At 32.2% G+C, this 16278-nt stretch overlaps 1 protein-coding gene across 2 annotated transcripts; it reads left to right on the forward strand.

Moving 5' to 3' along the window:
- Positions 1-831: 831 nt before the first annotated feature.
- Positions 832-15980, forward strand: LOC148611486 (uncharacterized). 2 transcript variants are annotated; one of them, XM_088592083.1, is made up of 9 exons: positions 832-973; positions 3929-4037; positions 4460-4513; positions 5625-6174; positions 10853-10973; positions 11206-11329; positions 12410-12510; positions 13056-13096; positions 14723-15980. In XM_088592083.1, exons 1-9 carry the CDS (start codon positions 971-973, stop codon positions 14871-14873), a joined length of 1254 nt encoding a protein of 417 aa, XP_088448209.1. In that variant the 5' UTR covers positions 832-970; the 3' UTR covers positions 14874-15980. The 2 variants fall into 2 exon arrangements, with proteins under 2 accessions (XP_088448209.1, XP_088448210.1); XM_088592084.1 differs by having other exon boundaries at positions 945-980.
- The last annotated feature ends 298 nt before the right edge of the window (positions 15981-16278 follow it).

The following is a 16278-nucleotide window of genomic DNA, read 5'->3' on the forward strand; positions in this document are numbered from 1 at the left end:
TAAACTACAATCAGTTTGTCATTGGTATGTGCTTATTGTAAAGAATTTATATGATAAACTGAAAATGGGGAAATGGGGGCACTTACTCTGTAGGAGTGCACAGCATCAGCACTCTGCGACATGACCAGGAAATACATAATAAAATTATGTTCTAACATCTTAAGGAATACAATCGTCTGGCCATGTGGTTGGGTTAACGTTGGGCTTATGCTGGACCAACATTGGGGATTCGTTGGGTCAATGTTGGCATTACGCTGGGTCAACGTTGGCTCTCTTTGCACTTACAATGTTGGACCAACATTGGGTATCCTACGTTGGCCCAATGTAAATGACTCCGTTGAACCAACGTTGGCCCAACGTAGGAATGCTGTCTGGGAAAGCATATTAGTGAGGTTAAAGTAAATGCACAAACCTTAAATACAGAAATGATCTCCAAACTAGACTGGCAAATTTCAATAAGCACTGCACACTTAAAACTGAACAAAGGAAACCCGCCGAAATTAGAAAAATGACCCTGAACACTGACCCGTGAAAACGACCAATAGATACCCATGAACTTAGACTACAGCTGAAATAGGTATTAAATTGACCTGTACTAATCATACAAGTATATGCAATAAAAACAAATAATATAAATACAAGTACAATGTTACGGAAATAAAAATTATTACTTGAAACATACAAACCATAAAGTTCAACTCTGCCAAATCAAAATGTTGCTGTGGATCAGAAGGGATGAATCACGAACAATTTGACTTGTGCATATTTATTCCTTATATTTCTTGTGGCAAACGACCGACACAATATGCACGAGGATGAGCGATAAGCGCAACAACCGGAACGCAACTTTTTTTAACAATTTATTATGGAACCACGACCGAAAAGTACTTTAGCCGAAACGCTTTATGGCCGAGAAGACTAGAAAGCCTTCTTCTATGTGAAGTCACAATACTCACATGCTTGAAGTGAAATGGTAAAACGTTGGTTTCCTTTTAATGCAATGCATTGCAGACTTCATTTATATCAGTATTTTCTTTTTCACGTTTGTTATGATTCAATTTGATAGCCATGATACTGTCTGTAAATGCGGTTTACAATGAATATTTGTTCACGTCGCCTTTCCTGTGTTAGATAATGAATGTTCATTCTGTCGTCTGCAACTTTCATGACTAACTGTTGTTGGAAAAAGCAAACATGTATTGAAGGGGGTTTCATGTTCATATTGCTTTTTGATACTCCAGCAGAAACGATTTATCTAAATAAAAAGTTTAGGCAAGACAAATTCACATGAGCTTGTTTGTAATATGTGTGAATACAGAAGCTCTGAAATCCGGGGGTGAGTCATTTCACAAAAGTGGTATATTTCAGAGATTTATACAACATTTTTTAATTGGATATCCAGCTCCTATGAAAAAATCAATGAAGAAGCTTCCTGGGCTGTGGTAGGGATAAAATGCCAGAAGCCAGCCCCATTTTTATTTTTTGTGAATACTACATTTTTGCAAACAGGTGTTAACCTTCGGAAATTCTTAAACAGGAAGTCTCACTCTAAATATTAACATATTAACATATATAAACATGTTTTAACAAGAGTTGAGGTAATTTATCAGGATTTAAAGTTGAAAATTAAAATTTCTGTGAATGCAGCTAAATCTCCCTCTTGGACAAAGACACATAAGAAGTGGATTGTTGAATTTGTTCCTGAAACACCCGTGGAAGCCATTTCACAACCAGTTGTAATGAAATCTTCACCAAATAGCCTGCTCATGTGGGTTTCTTAATTTCTTATTGATAGACCAGCTTATTCTGTCATGACTCATTTTATATTTAACTTCCTGTCTTTGAATGTTTTTGAATGTTAAAACATAACCCAAATGAGCAGGCTAGTTTGTGAAGATTTCATTACAGTTAGTTTAGTCTTGGTTTGGACACAGTGAAGTTTGAATTCATAAATAATGAAAACTTATTAATGATATGATTTGCTATATTAGTTTTTAATTGTTAACCTGAACTATATGACATTCTTGGATAGAAATATATATTAAAATGTAGAACTTATAAATGCCTGTATGTACTGCTACAAGTGACATAATCCTATGATGAACATAAATATATTGATCCCTCTATCCTGAGTTAGATTCCCCACTCAACTCATCCTAATGGCCAGGCATGAGATACCGTATCAATTGTCTTGGTTATAATAACATGCTACACAGGTAGTGTGCACCACATGATTGAGGTTATTTCCTCATAGACTGAAAAAATATAACAGTTATTCCTGAAATAAATAGTAAGATGATAGAATATTTCAATACAGTTTGCAGATACCGATTTTTTATTAGAGTTCTATTTAGGATGATGCATTGGGTGATTCTTTGCCTATTTTCACCTCAAGTAAGGGAGCAGGGTTTTTATGTTAACTTAGCAAGTTTTCTTTTCAAGCTGCAGCCAGAGTTAAGATAATTCTTTGATAAGTAATGTGGAAATCATCGCATTCTGTCCATGGCAGCATATATTTTTTTAAAATTTTTGTATGCCTGTCAAAATTTTGACGAAACCTATACTAAGGTATACAAATGTCCGTCTATCCATCTGTCTGTCCCTTGGTCCATTGTAAACATGTCGCACTGTAACTTGAGACCAACTTATCCAAACTTCTTGAAACTTAAGATAGCTATTTCTTATGATGGTCAAACAGTCTGTATACTTTTTTGTGAAAATCAGATTAAAACTATTTGAGTTACAGGACTTTGTAAATAAAATAGGAAACAATTTATGATTATTTTTCACATGTCACACTGTAACTCAAGATTAATAAAGTCATTTTTTATGGTGGTCAAATGGTCTGTATACCTTTTGGTGAAAATTAGATTCAAACTTTTTGAGTTAAAGGACTTTTTAACTCAAATAGGGGATGGTTTATTTTTACATGTCACACCTTATCTCAAAAACTATTTATGATTATTGCATAAAACTTTACACACTTGTTAGTTATTTTAATCTGAAGATCTGTGTACTTTTTGTTGATGATTATTACATTTTTGAGTAATTGAATTTTTATTGAATTATTTTGTATAAAAGGGTTGTTTGTTTTTTTTTTCACATTTTGTGCTCTATGATGGGAATTCAGTAGGTGCATTAATCCTTTGAAAATATGTATGAGTGGTTGGGTCACAAAACACTGCCTTCCAACACTTCCATACAATTTGATGCTATAGCCCATAGAAAGAACCAATATGGGGAATTTATTTTAGAGAAACATTATACCGTGAATGCTGAAACATATTGTAACATTTTTTGTTTCTCTCTTTTTTATGGAACTTTGAAATTTTCAATTTATGTATTGACGTGTTTGGTTGCAAAAATCTTTGCTCCCTTAATCAGAATTATTGCTTTAATTTGGTGCCATATAAAACATATTGTTAGCATTTTGTGTTGGTCTCTTATATAAACTTTTTACTGAGCAAGAATGAGTCGGGATATACTTAGTATGACATCCCGTACAACCCTGTGTTATTTTAAAAACATTTATTGTTGTTTTTTTTGTTTTTTTCTTTGTTTTTTTTTCACAAGCAATGGATGTATCATGACTGTGCTTGTGGCAAAGCTTTTTATTAAATTTTGCCTAATTTTTTCGTCTAGATACATTTAAAATACAATGCTTGGTTATTTCCAAATAAACTCTGTATATTTACTTAATAATTCTGTGCTGTAATAGTGTAAAATTGATATTCATTTTCCAAAAATTATTTTATAATTATTATAATTATTTCATATCAATAATATTTTTAAAATACTAATATATTAGAACCAAATTGTAACTTACTAAATAATAGTCTTCTTAAGAAATGAATGATAGGATATGTACATTGAGAACTTTTATTAATGTTGTCTCATAAATATTTAATTCAACTGTTGTGTGTTTTAGGAGAGTGGAAAATTTGCACCAGCTCCAATTTTTAACCACAGGAAAAGACCTCGACAAGATTTCATAGCTGACCCTCAAGATACAAAGCAAAGTTCAAACAGAAATATAGGCATGTTTTTATCTGTAATATTCAGTGGTATCCTCATTTTCTCTCTTTACGTTGTGGAGTTGACAATCTTGATTAATATTATGTGCATTTTAGAATAACGAAAAAATGTAGGGAGGCAATTTTATAGATAGATTGATAGGAAATACCTAGAGCCTGAAGTGATGTGGTTGTACAAGCCGTTGGGCTACAATGTTGGACTACAACCCACTAACATAGTTTTAGGTCCATTATTCAACACACTGCTACACACAGGACAAATGAGAAGGCTGAAAATTGAAATGAAGTCCATGAAGACTGAGCATTTACATGGTCTTTGAATAATTTGACATTAGAAATCCCATCCTATAAAGCAGATATTTCTGACTAACAAGAATGCAATTCATAAATAATTGTTTTAACATACTTGCCTGTAATACTTTCAGATTTAATGCCAGTCGGTGGTTTTGGGGCAGCAGGAAATCAACAAAAATACACAGGTAAAGCTGACATATACATGTAAATGTATATATAATACCACCTCCATTTTTTGTGGAAATATCCATTCCCTATAGTGCCAATGTGTATAATTTTTTTTTGTCAGTCATTGGGCTTCTACCCTGCAGCAACAAACAGTTTTTTTAGATTTTTTTAGGTTAGATTTGAAGGTTAAATTTTGTATGTGAATGTATTTTTGGTGGTTTACATTGATTTTTGATTTAGTTATGGACATGGATATTACTGAAATGACACCATGACTTTAATTCCAGTTATGACTTTTTTTGCAGTTTGATGGAAAGAGTTTGAGGGGTGAAAAGTTTGGTACTAATGCTTAATAATAGACTTTTTTCAAAGTTATGCAATTCTAATTTTAAGATATGAGCCAATTTGCAATTATCAGGTTTTTTTCATCAAAGTTGTTTCTGACATTGGTAATGATTATAAACTTAATGTTTATAAATTTAACATGTCAACCAAATGATTGGTTTACTCTGATTTCATACCTGCACTGTTTCCATTTACAACTCATATGTAGTACTGTGCAAGTATGGCATTCCATTTTGGAAAGTAAAAACATGAAGTCCTTTGCATATAGTGTAGAGTCTCTTAGTTTATTGCTAATATCTTCAAAATTTATTTGATAAGAAAATGTTCGGTATCAAATGCAGCAGTTAAGTTAAAAAAAAAAAATAATGCTGAAAAAGTTCATCCAATTTAAATTGCAGTTATAAATATTGCAACTTTTTCCTATACAAAAAAATGGCAGCCTTGTCAATAATGCCAAAAAGAGGATATTATGGTTCAAGTTATATTTTAATTATACTGAAGACAATTTGTTGAAAAAAGACAGTGAAACCTGTCTAAATAAACCAAACCATACAAGAAAATCTGTGGAAACTAGATATCTTTAGAAGTACCTTCATATCAGATTATGTATGTTTGGAACCTGTACAAACAAAACATCTGCCTTTACTGAACGAATCCCTTAGTCTAAAGGAGGTCAGCTTAGATTTCATTGTTTCTTTGATCAGTAGACCATACCTTAAAACAAAAATATATTACTATATGCAAATAATTACTTCAACTTAAAAAAACTAAATTTTATTTCAGGTCATGGTTTTCAGAGATTTTCGTCTTCAATGCAACAAAATTCTGGTTCTTACCCTATACATTTAAACCAAGCTAGAAATAACAGACAGGAGAATACACAGAATTACTATGACAACTCTAGAACAGTAGCAACATCCATAAATCAAACAGGGGCAGCTTCTTCATTGTTCAAGGGAGGTAATCCAAATTATGGGCAACAAAAAACATTGAAACAGGAATGTGGAGATTTGGAACAAGGAAACTCTTTAGGGTACAGGCAGAATGCAGTCCTTACATCACAGATGAGCAGACCAAACATCAGTAGACCTAACTATGTATCTAATATTAACCAACAAAGTACTGTGCAACAGAATCAGATTTACAACTCCAAAAGAAACTATCCTTCTCAATCTTATCAGAATAATAAGAACAACAGTCATTTTCAAAATTCTAACCAGCAAAATTATCTTGGAGCTCAAAGTTTTTCTCACAACAGAAATAACCCACAGTATTCTAAAAGATATCAACAAGGCAATCTACAAAAGAGAACCTCTATTGCAGAGCAAGACAGGCAAGTTTTCTCAGATCAGTTAGACATGTTTAAAGACAATTTTAAGTTAACTTCTTGGTTCTCTGAGATAATTTCTAAATTTTCCTCAGTTTACAGAAGAATTGGGTCCTGGTAGAAATTTTTTAAATATTGACCTGAAGAAGTGATGAGAGGATGACTGAAAACACAGGTCCCAGTGCCACAAAAGTGAAAAAAAATACTTAAGTCTGACGATATTCCTAACTTCCATGGTAACTCCAATCAATATCTTTGAAATCGATGATGTCACAAACATTTAAAAATTTTCACAGACTTAAGTAATTTTTCAAGTTTTGTGGTGCTGGGGGCAGGAGATTATTTTAGTTAGCTCACCTGGCCCTGAGTGCCATGTGAGCTATTGCCATATGTATCTTTCATCGTCATGTCAGTCATCTGTTAACTTTTTCAAACATTTCCTCTGAAACCTGGAGATTATTTTAGTTAACCCTAAAAGTCATATGTTGTCTTCAAATAATACTCAAATAAGTTATTTTATTTTCTTTCACCATACTGCCACATTACTTAAGTGGAAGAAATAGATTTCATTTAGTGCATCATTAATCTGTTAAGTTCATTGTTTTCTTAAATTATTAGCTCACTTGGCTGGAAGTCAAGTGCCATGTGAACTATTGCGGTATGTGTCTGTCATTCTCATGTCAGTCCTCTGCAAACTTTTTCATACATCTGCTCAGAAACTGGACAGATTGTAATCATGCTTTGCTTGAATTTTCCTTAGGGTATCTTTAACAATCATTGTGTTGGTATTTTTTATCTGGCTAAAAGTCTAAAAACATGGCCACCCACACAAAAATGGACCCAAGTGGTCAAATTGCAGAATTTTACAAATAACTCAAAAACTGTTGGGTATAGCCAAAATCTGGGAGGAAATATAATTCAGCATGATGAGATGGACCCATGCCAAAATTTTCAGAAAGATTTGTTGATGTATGTTTGAGTTATAGGTCCAGAAATGGGATTTTTTTCACAAAATTTTACATTTTAAACGTTGAAAGTCTTTTCTTATGAAATATCTGAATGGATTGTGACCAAACTTGGTACTAATTGCCCTTAAGATATCCTGAACAGTCTATGCAGAGATTTTGATCCAGTACAAAAAATATGGCATCTGTTACTAAAAATTGATCATTGGGGTCAAATTGAAGATTTTTGGAAATAATCTAAAAATCAATTGTCAGGGTGAAACAGACCTATGCTGAAGCTCATAAAGATTTGTTGACCGATGTTGGAGTTATTTACCCTCAGATGGAATTTTTGCCAATTTTTACATTCCTGACTTCAAAAATCTTCTCATTCTTCATTTAAACCATTGCAGTTCATCTAATCCAACTTTCATGAATGTTCCTTAAGATGTCTTTAACGATCTGTATGTGGAGATTTTTGATCTGGCAAAAACACAGCCACTTTATTAAAAGTAGACCATATGTGTCAAAAAGAAGATTTTTTAAATAACTAAAAAAAAGCAATGGGTTAAGCTAATTCTGATGTGAAGTTGATCACCATGGTGAGACAGACCTATGCTGAAACTGTCATAAAGATCTGTCAATTGATGTTTGAATTAATATTGCCCTTGAAGAGCCAAAAAATGACTGAAAGATTTATTTTATAATTTGGAAACTGGGTGGAAAACTAGAATGTTCTTTATGGTTAATTGTTTCTTATAATAGTACAGAAGGGTAAATTGCTTTAGGCTTAAAGACTTTTTGACCAGGTGATTATGAGCAATTCAGGCTTTCTAGAGGCTCTGGCTCTAGTTTCAAACGTTTTGGCTAAATTATAACATGGTTGGAAAAAAATTTCAGGAATCAGTGGCTTTTACAACCAGAGACTTTGTGAAATTTGGATAAACATTCTAAAGTCAACTATTTGATCCACACAATATTTTAGAGAAAAAAAAACTTGAATAGAAACTATTGAAAAATCTTTACATTTAAAGCTTTCTCGTTGTAATGCTCATCTGAAGACCTTTGGTTTGGTAAACAACAAATTAATCTTTACAACAATTTCCTTTTTGCACATGGTAACCTTGTCAAATGTCACCATATTGAGGTTTTCATCAAGATATTTTGTAATGTACACTTAATGGCCTGTCATTTGATGTGCAACTACTCTACTTTCTATGAACTTCAGCATTTCCACTTTTCAACCCCAATGAGATTCTTATTTGTTTAAAAAAAAATATATTTGTGGTGTACTTGTTAAGACCTTTCAGTTGATATCTGTCAACCTAACTATATAAAACATTTTAGTTTCTGCACTCATTGACCCCACCCATTGGGCAACCCATTTTTTGGGGGACAAAACATGGATATTTCTGATGTACGCTTTAAAGCCCTTCATTTGATATGTGACAATCTTACTTTCAAAGAACTTTTAATATTTGAACTTAATGACCCTATCCTTCTACCTTCTAACATGTATGAAGTATCGGGTTTGAAACTTTGATTTTTAAAATGTGCTAATTTAGACCTTAAAAATGATATATTGCATGACCCCCTTCCACGAAGTTGAAAAAAATGATGCAATATCAATTATTTGAACTGATGAAATATAAAATATACAAAACCAATGTAAAATTTGAGAAGGAGAAAGTTCAGTAAGGACCCCTTTTTGACCTCTTAATTAAGGCATTTTTGACAAATCGATTAAAGCTGATTTCTAGGTAGTAGTAGTTAATAGTAAAATGTTCGCAAACACTGAATATAAGGTGTCTTTGACAAGATTTATGGCATTATTCCAGGAATAACAGTATGCATTTATGTAACTTTAACAAAAACTTTTAACATTTCTGCAATTTTTAAGATGGTTTTTGTGTAGAACAGAAATGGCCACACTTTTGTTGACTCAAGTTATTTTTGCAGGAGTTGTAACTGACAATTATACACAAAATTTATGAAGCAAGAGTCAACATGCATGTGACCATTGTTAAAAGAGTGAAAATCTGCACAAAATTTGGTGTTTACCAGCCTTTTTAACAGATTTTCCCAGTTTCAGCCAAGTTTGAAGGGCATATATGACTGTATATGTTCAAATTATGACCATAAACCAATCAAATCTAATATAAAATACATTAAAGAGCTGGAGAAACAACATAAAATTTTCTTCATGTAGACATTGTTTTTGAGGTTAAATTTTCCCCTTACCGAACCGATTTCTTTCAAGTTGTTGTAGTTTCATTGCTTTTTTTATATTGGTCCTTGATATAATAATTTTGTCAATAAACATGTACTCAAGCAGATATTTCATTCTTTGTAAAAAATTGGGGATTTTGAAAAATGTACCCCTGCTCTTAAAAACATCAATTTCAATAGATCCAAAAAAGACTTTTCAAATCTGAAAACTTAAGATATAAATCACAGAAACTCAATTTTATCAATATTTTACCACAGGCAGGCCATTTATAATGCATTGCTTTACCCCTAGCGATAACAAGTGGTTTAATAAAGACAAATGGCCACCCCGTGGTAAAACAACAATAAAATGGAGTTTCCATGATTTTATTTTTGGTTCTAATAGGACATACAGTCCTTTCCTTCACTATTCTCAATGACTAGCCCGAATAATAGAGGACTGTATAGGATTCAACTAGCCCGAAACAAGAAATGTACAGATAATTTCACTAGCCCAAATCAATTTTTACTAGCCCTAAGCTTTGAGCTAGTGGCTAAAGGCAAGCACTGCGGACTGGTGTTTTCATATTTTTGAATAGATGCAACCTATGTGTTGCACAAAATGTTGGTCATATGTTTATCATTTTTTTTACCGTGGCTGTGGTCTAAAGAGCTTTGAAGCATGTCATATTAGAAGGTATGATAATTTGCAGAAGATATGCAACATATTGAAAAAAAATTTTGGGTAAAGTCAGAGCTTTTTTTATAATATTTAAAATATATATATATTTTTAATATTTAAAAATGAATAAGGGGCTATATCGAAAAAGACATCAATAAAAGGAAGATAACTTTTATAAGGGACAATGAAATCCTTCATAGGGTCAGCCTTTAATAGTCTTAAATAAGGTCTATCGATGGTCTAAATATGGAAGTGATAACTTGAAATATGACAAAAAAGGGCCATGTCAAAGTAAATGTTGGAAAAAAACATAAGAAAAACAAAAAGGTCTTTCCATGTAGGGAAAGACCTTAATTATTGACCTGTTTGTGGAATTCTTACAGGTTCACCATCATCTTCACTAGCTTCAGGGCTGGACTACTTACTTATTGAAAAGACTAGAAAAAATAAAGATAATTATGTGATACTTAATAATAACTCAACAAATTCTGGTCACTAACAGATTTAAAGTGCCTTATTTATGATGGACTTCAATTTAAAATTTCACCAATATACAGTATTACTATTGAAGTTACTGAAGAAAAAAACTAGTGTTAAAAATTATTTGGTGTTCACTTGACCTTGACAACTTTCTTTTGTTCTGTGAAAGTATATTGTTCGTGGTGTATCAATTTTCAGGGTTTTGTAAAACACAAAATTGGGTTCCTAATGAAAAGGAAATTTCCCATTAACTTGTAAGATGGATATGTCAGTTCCACAAATTGAATAATGTACATTTTTCCATAAACAACAAAAATTGGTACCCACAAAAAAGTAATTTCACAGTAAAATTTGTATTTTTTTTTCTTAGATTTCAGACCATTGGTGGTGGATTGCCAATAGATAGAAGTCCTGCTAGAGGATCTGTATTTCCAAGCACATCTAATACATTTTCCAATAAAATGCAATCACTAGAGATACCAAAGGAAAGGGTAAATGATTTTTTTGTTTGTTTTCTCATAGTAGATGAATGACACAATTATTAAAGCATTTATTTTTTCATGTTTTTCTTTTGACATGATAAAAGCCAGGTGATGAAATTATGCTTTTTATAGCCTCTTGTTAGTAGTTACCAACTGTCATGCCATAGTTATGGTTTCCTTTCTTATTTCATTGATCCTCTTTCAACAAAAGTAACTTTACCATTGTCTGTTTCATTTTCAGGTTAAACCAAAGTCAGTGAAGAGAAAGATTGATTCCAGTTTACATGTAATGACATCATCCTTGTCAAGAATTGCATATTGGACAAAGTACAGAGATAGCATTCATATGATATTTGAAGTCTTTGGTATGTAAAACTTTACAGATACTTTTAAAGGAATGAGTGTGGTAATCAGGCTCTCTTGCAATTGGAGATAGATTGTACCTATTACATGTATGATTGGAGATGGATTGTACCTCTTACATGTATGATTGGAGATAGATTGTACCTATTACATGTATGATTGGAGATAGATTGTACCTATTACATGTATGATTGGAGATAGATTGTACCTGTTACATGTATGATTGGAGATAGATTGTACCTATTACATGTATGATTGGAGATAGATTGTACCTATTACATGTATGATGTAGAATCTTGCAAATTCACATAAAAATATTAATCCACTTAAAGCAACATGTCAAATATTTTGTAAAACAAGTTTAATCCTTGAATTAAATAAATACTATTTTTGATATAAAATTAAAAATGCATATGGTACAGGGACAGTTGAAGATATTTTGAAAAGGGTATCAACTTGAGAGGGCTACAGAAAAAAAAAAAATTTCCAGGCTATTATTTGCTCATACACATGTAATATGCATGAATTTTTGTAGGAAAAATGGGGAGGAGTCTCAGCCCAGCTGAATATGTCACTGTGTTTACATTGAAATAACATGAAAATAAGTTCTGTAAACCCTCATTTAAAAGAATCAGACATAAATATAATTACTTTTCTTTTACAGTTTCCTTTTTTTTATAAATGAAGTACGGATTGTAATTTTTATATTTTAGATTAAAGTAAACATACAATATTAGATGTGTTCCAATCAAAATTCTTAAACACATCATCATCAACCTCAACAAATTTTGACGTCAGTTATTGGTTATTTATCCATTAACTATCAGTCAATATTCAGTCACCCATTCTTTAAATAGTTGCATGGATAGGTTCAGGAACTGTAGTAGACATTCCCTATAATCTACATACAATTTTGTAAATGACCAGTGATTAATTTACCTGCAAATTAAGTATTGAGCAAATGTTTTGGTTCAGTTCTGCAAATTTTGGTAAAATTACAGTGTTGGTCCTTGAACATTACATAACAAAAAAGTATTTTTTACATTCAACAATGGCAAAGAATTGTCTATTTTACTTGATAGGTATAATTGATTCAGCTGTTGTCTGGGACTCCACTTGTACCCACAAGGAATTTATACTGAGAGATGAACAACAACATATGAAATGTATATTTTATGAGATAGTAAGTTAAATTCCTGATTTTTATTTAGTAAAATGTATTACTGTGTCACATTCCGTGATTGTTTTCCTACTGAGCTTCTTTTTAGGATATTTTAATGGTTGGCCATTATTAGAAAAACCAAGAACTTTTTTAACAACCCTGTTAAATTAGCAGGGCTTAGGATTAGAAGATTTATAGTGTGAAAACACTGCATCATTGTTTTAAGTATAGAATTTATAGAACTTCTGTCAAAGGGAGATAATTCAACTTTTCATATAATATGTCCCAAAACTTGCTCTGCTTGTATCTGAACTATGATTAATTCCTAGAAATTCTGCTGAAGCTCCAATATCCTAAAATAGGCTAATAGTTATAGGCACTCATAGAATTTTTTTTGGGGGCCCCCCCATACCTGAAACTCTGGATCCACCACCGATTGTTAAGACAAGTATGAATATGCCCTGTATCAGTGCCTAGCAGCATTTTATTTACAAAACCAACCCTAGATACTTGTAATATGTTTCATAGATTTCTAAATTGATATACATATTCTATGATATTTACAGGATAGAAGTTTACCTAAGTTAACCAGAGGACAATGGCACAGGTATTATATATTATAGTAGTTTAAACTGAAAACTAGCACTCCATCTAAGAATCATGCAAAATGTGATTCATGGATGGAAAGCCTACATATTTTTATTTTTGATATATTGTTTGATTTGCCATAGTAAACAAAAATTAACATTTGGTTTTTCAAATTACCTGTGTTCTTAGAAGATAAAAATTACATAGAATGCACTGTAGATTTCCAAATTAAGGGAGATAACTCTGCAAATGACACTCAAATACAATATAATCTACTGGATTTTCAATGTTGATTATCTCCTAAGAGCTGGCAGATTTGAATGAATAATTACACATTTCATAGTATTGACCGATAAAACAACACTAATTACAAAAATAAAAATATGTAGCCTTTTTTGGGGTGTATCACATTTTTCAGATTTTGCATGATTCTTACTAAGACTACTTCTTAATTGATGGTATATCTGACGGATGGGGAAAAGTAAAGAATAGTGGGTAATAAATTAATAATAATGGCATTAGATTTTACAATATCTTTATAAAATTTCATGGATATATTTTGATATGCAGTTTTGATGGGCCTTTCTTGGTGTACAACTATTCCTCCAATTTAGGATTTTTATATTTGTTTGAATAACTACTTGTTGTGTTTAAATTAAAAACTACAGGAGAGAGAAACCAGTGGCAAGCAAGAAACTCAAAGAATACATAAAACATGTTGGGAAGAACCTCCCTTTATTTCTTTTTTTTTTTTTCATTGTTATTTCTATTTTTGTCTAAGGCTTGGGAATTCAAACACCAAAATAAAGGGAAATAAAGGGGTATCATGTTCTACATCAGCTGTTTATATGAAATACATTGGAGGATGCAAGGGAGGGGGCCTGCCCCTCCCCCACTTTTATGCTGGAAATGATTGGTTGATTTAAATAGTAACAATTGAAAACCACTGGGGTGCCCCACTCCACTTTAGACTTTAGGAATCTCCTCCCTTTATTTAAGTTTCTGGATCCACCACTGAAATGGTTATACTAATAAACACAATATGAATAAAATTGAATTTATAACTACAGTTTCTTTTCCACAATGTTCATTGTTCTAAAGAATTTTAGACCAGTATTCCCAGAGAACTTTTTCTTTATTTTATATACATTTATGTAGTGATAGGAGTGTCCATCCATCCTTCCTTCCTTTGTTCATACTGCCTTCCTTATGCCTTCCTTTATGGAGGGCATCTCTTATATGTTATTTCCACTACACCACTGGATAGAAATTGAATGTAATGTTCACAGAATCTTGATTACGTGTTCCAATGTTCAAAATTTAAATTTGGATCGGATTCAGATTGGGGTTTCATATAGCAAAACATGAACTTGACATTTATGAATAGGTGACATAGGGGACCCATCTTTTATCATATAACAAAACATTAACTTGCCATTTCACAGAATCTTTATTATATATTCCCATTGTAGACCTCTTATTTTAGATTTTGGTCAAAATCAATATGAAGGCCGAAAGGTGAATGTTAAAAAACAGAGGAGTGTGGGGTGGGGGGATCAAGTTAGTAAGCATTGTTCAGTTTTTCTAGTTTTTAAATTTAATCATGCCACTTTAAGTTTTACTAGTGACTTTGACCTTTTAACAGGTGTATTGGTACATATGATTACAAAAAATGCTGCTTCAAATGTGTTTCTGTAAGGCCTGCAACTGTTGAGGAGAAAAATCATGGCCGGAAGTTGGCTGACCAAACTAATGACTTCCTGAAAAAGATGACAGAGCATTTACCAGGACAGTGAGATGATATTACTGTGACAATAATGATTATTGAAACTTTTTGTTATGTTATTTATGATGTTAGCGATCCTGAATGATTGCCCCTGGGAGTTGATGTAGAAATTACAAATGTCATCAATGGAGATTACCTTCCCTTTCTCTTCTCCTTCAGGGGCGTAGCTAGGCCTGTTTTACTTGTACACAAAATTACGGCGAGGGGTCTTTGGGGTGGGGGGGTGCTCAAGGCCCCCAGTGAGTCATTGCATAAAACCTTTATTTCATCTTTAAAATGTGTTTTTATTTTTGTTACTTTTTACGAAAGTATGCAACTGCGTATTTGCGTATAGGCAGCTACGACCCTGTCCTTCACCATTGTCACTACATAATGACTAGAAATCGTATCTCATTACCCTCACCAAAGGAAAGTAAAAGTGTGTGATGTATTTTAATTTTTATTTTTAATGAAGTTCCACATTATTATTTAATTTTAACTTCTTATAAAGCTTTTCTCTTTTTGGATTAGTAGTTCATTTAATAAAGCGTGATGATTTTATTTAACCACATCAGCTTATGTGTCCACAAAGACGGGGAGGATATGATTTGGTTTTCTGTTGTCCTGTTTGTTAGTAGAAGTATCCATGCTAATAAGATGGTTTTCCAGGAGTGATTTCTATGAAACTTACACGGATGGAAACTAGATTGACAGAGAAGTTTGCTGAGTAAAAATTAATGCCTACCATTGCTGAAAATATATATTTTTTTATATTAAATTGGTTAAGCAATACAACTTTAGGTTCCCACAATATGTTGTAATGATACGTACACAGATGACAGCAGCTAAAGGTTTGTAAGTCAAAGGTCAAGATCACCTTTTCCATAAAAAGTTCTGCAAAAGGGACTGCTTTTGTATCGTGAAGTATTTACAGTGTCCAAAGTGCAGTTAACTGTCTTTCTTAGACCTGTAAGATACGTTATTATAAAAGATAGGTTTAAATCTGAAAAGGAAAAATAATTTCAGATGTTACTATTTATATTTTATAATGAGCTTATATTTAAGTCATTTGGTTGGATCTGTTGTTTTTGTTACATGTCTAAACAAGTTTCGTTGAATAAAAAATTGTTGAGATTTATTTCATTTTGCTTCCATAGAAAAAATAATCAGGTCACTGTCTTCAATACTTGGCACCCTGACTTAGGCAATGTTAATCTGGATTAAGAAAGTAGGTTCTAACTGTATGCACAAAAATTGAATTAATATGGTCACATGCAGAAAGCTTTGACAACAATAATTCAGTGTGTTTGATTTTTTAGTGGTTTAAGCCTATAATTTTTCATGATATAAAAGGATAATTGATCTAGTATTATTCCGGCCTGTATAAGCCAAACACATATCCCAGTTTTAAATTCAATTTCTAATCAACATAAGAT

Source organism: Perna viridis, chromosome 7, assembly GCF_037379345.1.
Source record: "Perna viridis isolate PV_CMFRI_1.1 ecotype Kerala chromosome 7, ASM3737934v1, whole genome shotgun sequence".
Classification (NCBI taxonomy): domain Eukaryota; kingdom Metazoa; phylum Mollusca; class Bivalvia; order Mytilida; family Mytilidae; genus Perna; species Perna viridis.

Excerpts from the sequence above, each read along its gene's own strand:
- LOC148611486 (XM_088592083.1), top strand. Across the intron at positions 12,511-13,055 it reads AATGTATATTTTATGAGATA|GATAGAAGTTTACCTAAGTT; the intron begins GTAAGTTAAATT and ends TGATATTTACAG. Across the intron at positions 13,097-14,722 it reads ACCAGAGGACAATGGCACAG|GTGTATTGGTACATATGATT; the intron begins GTATTATATATT and ends ACCTTTTAACAG.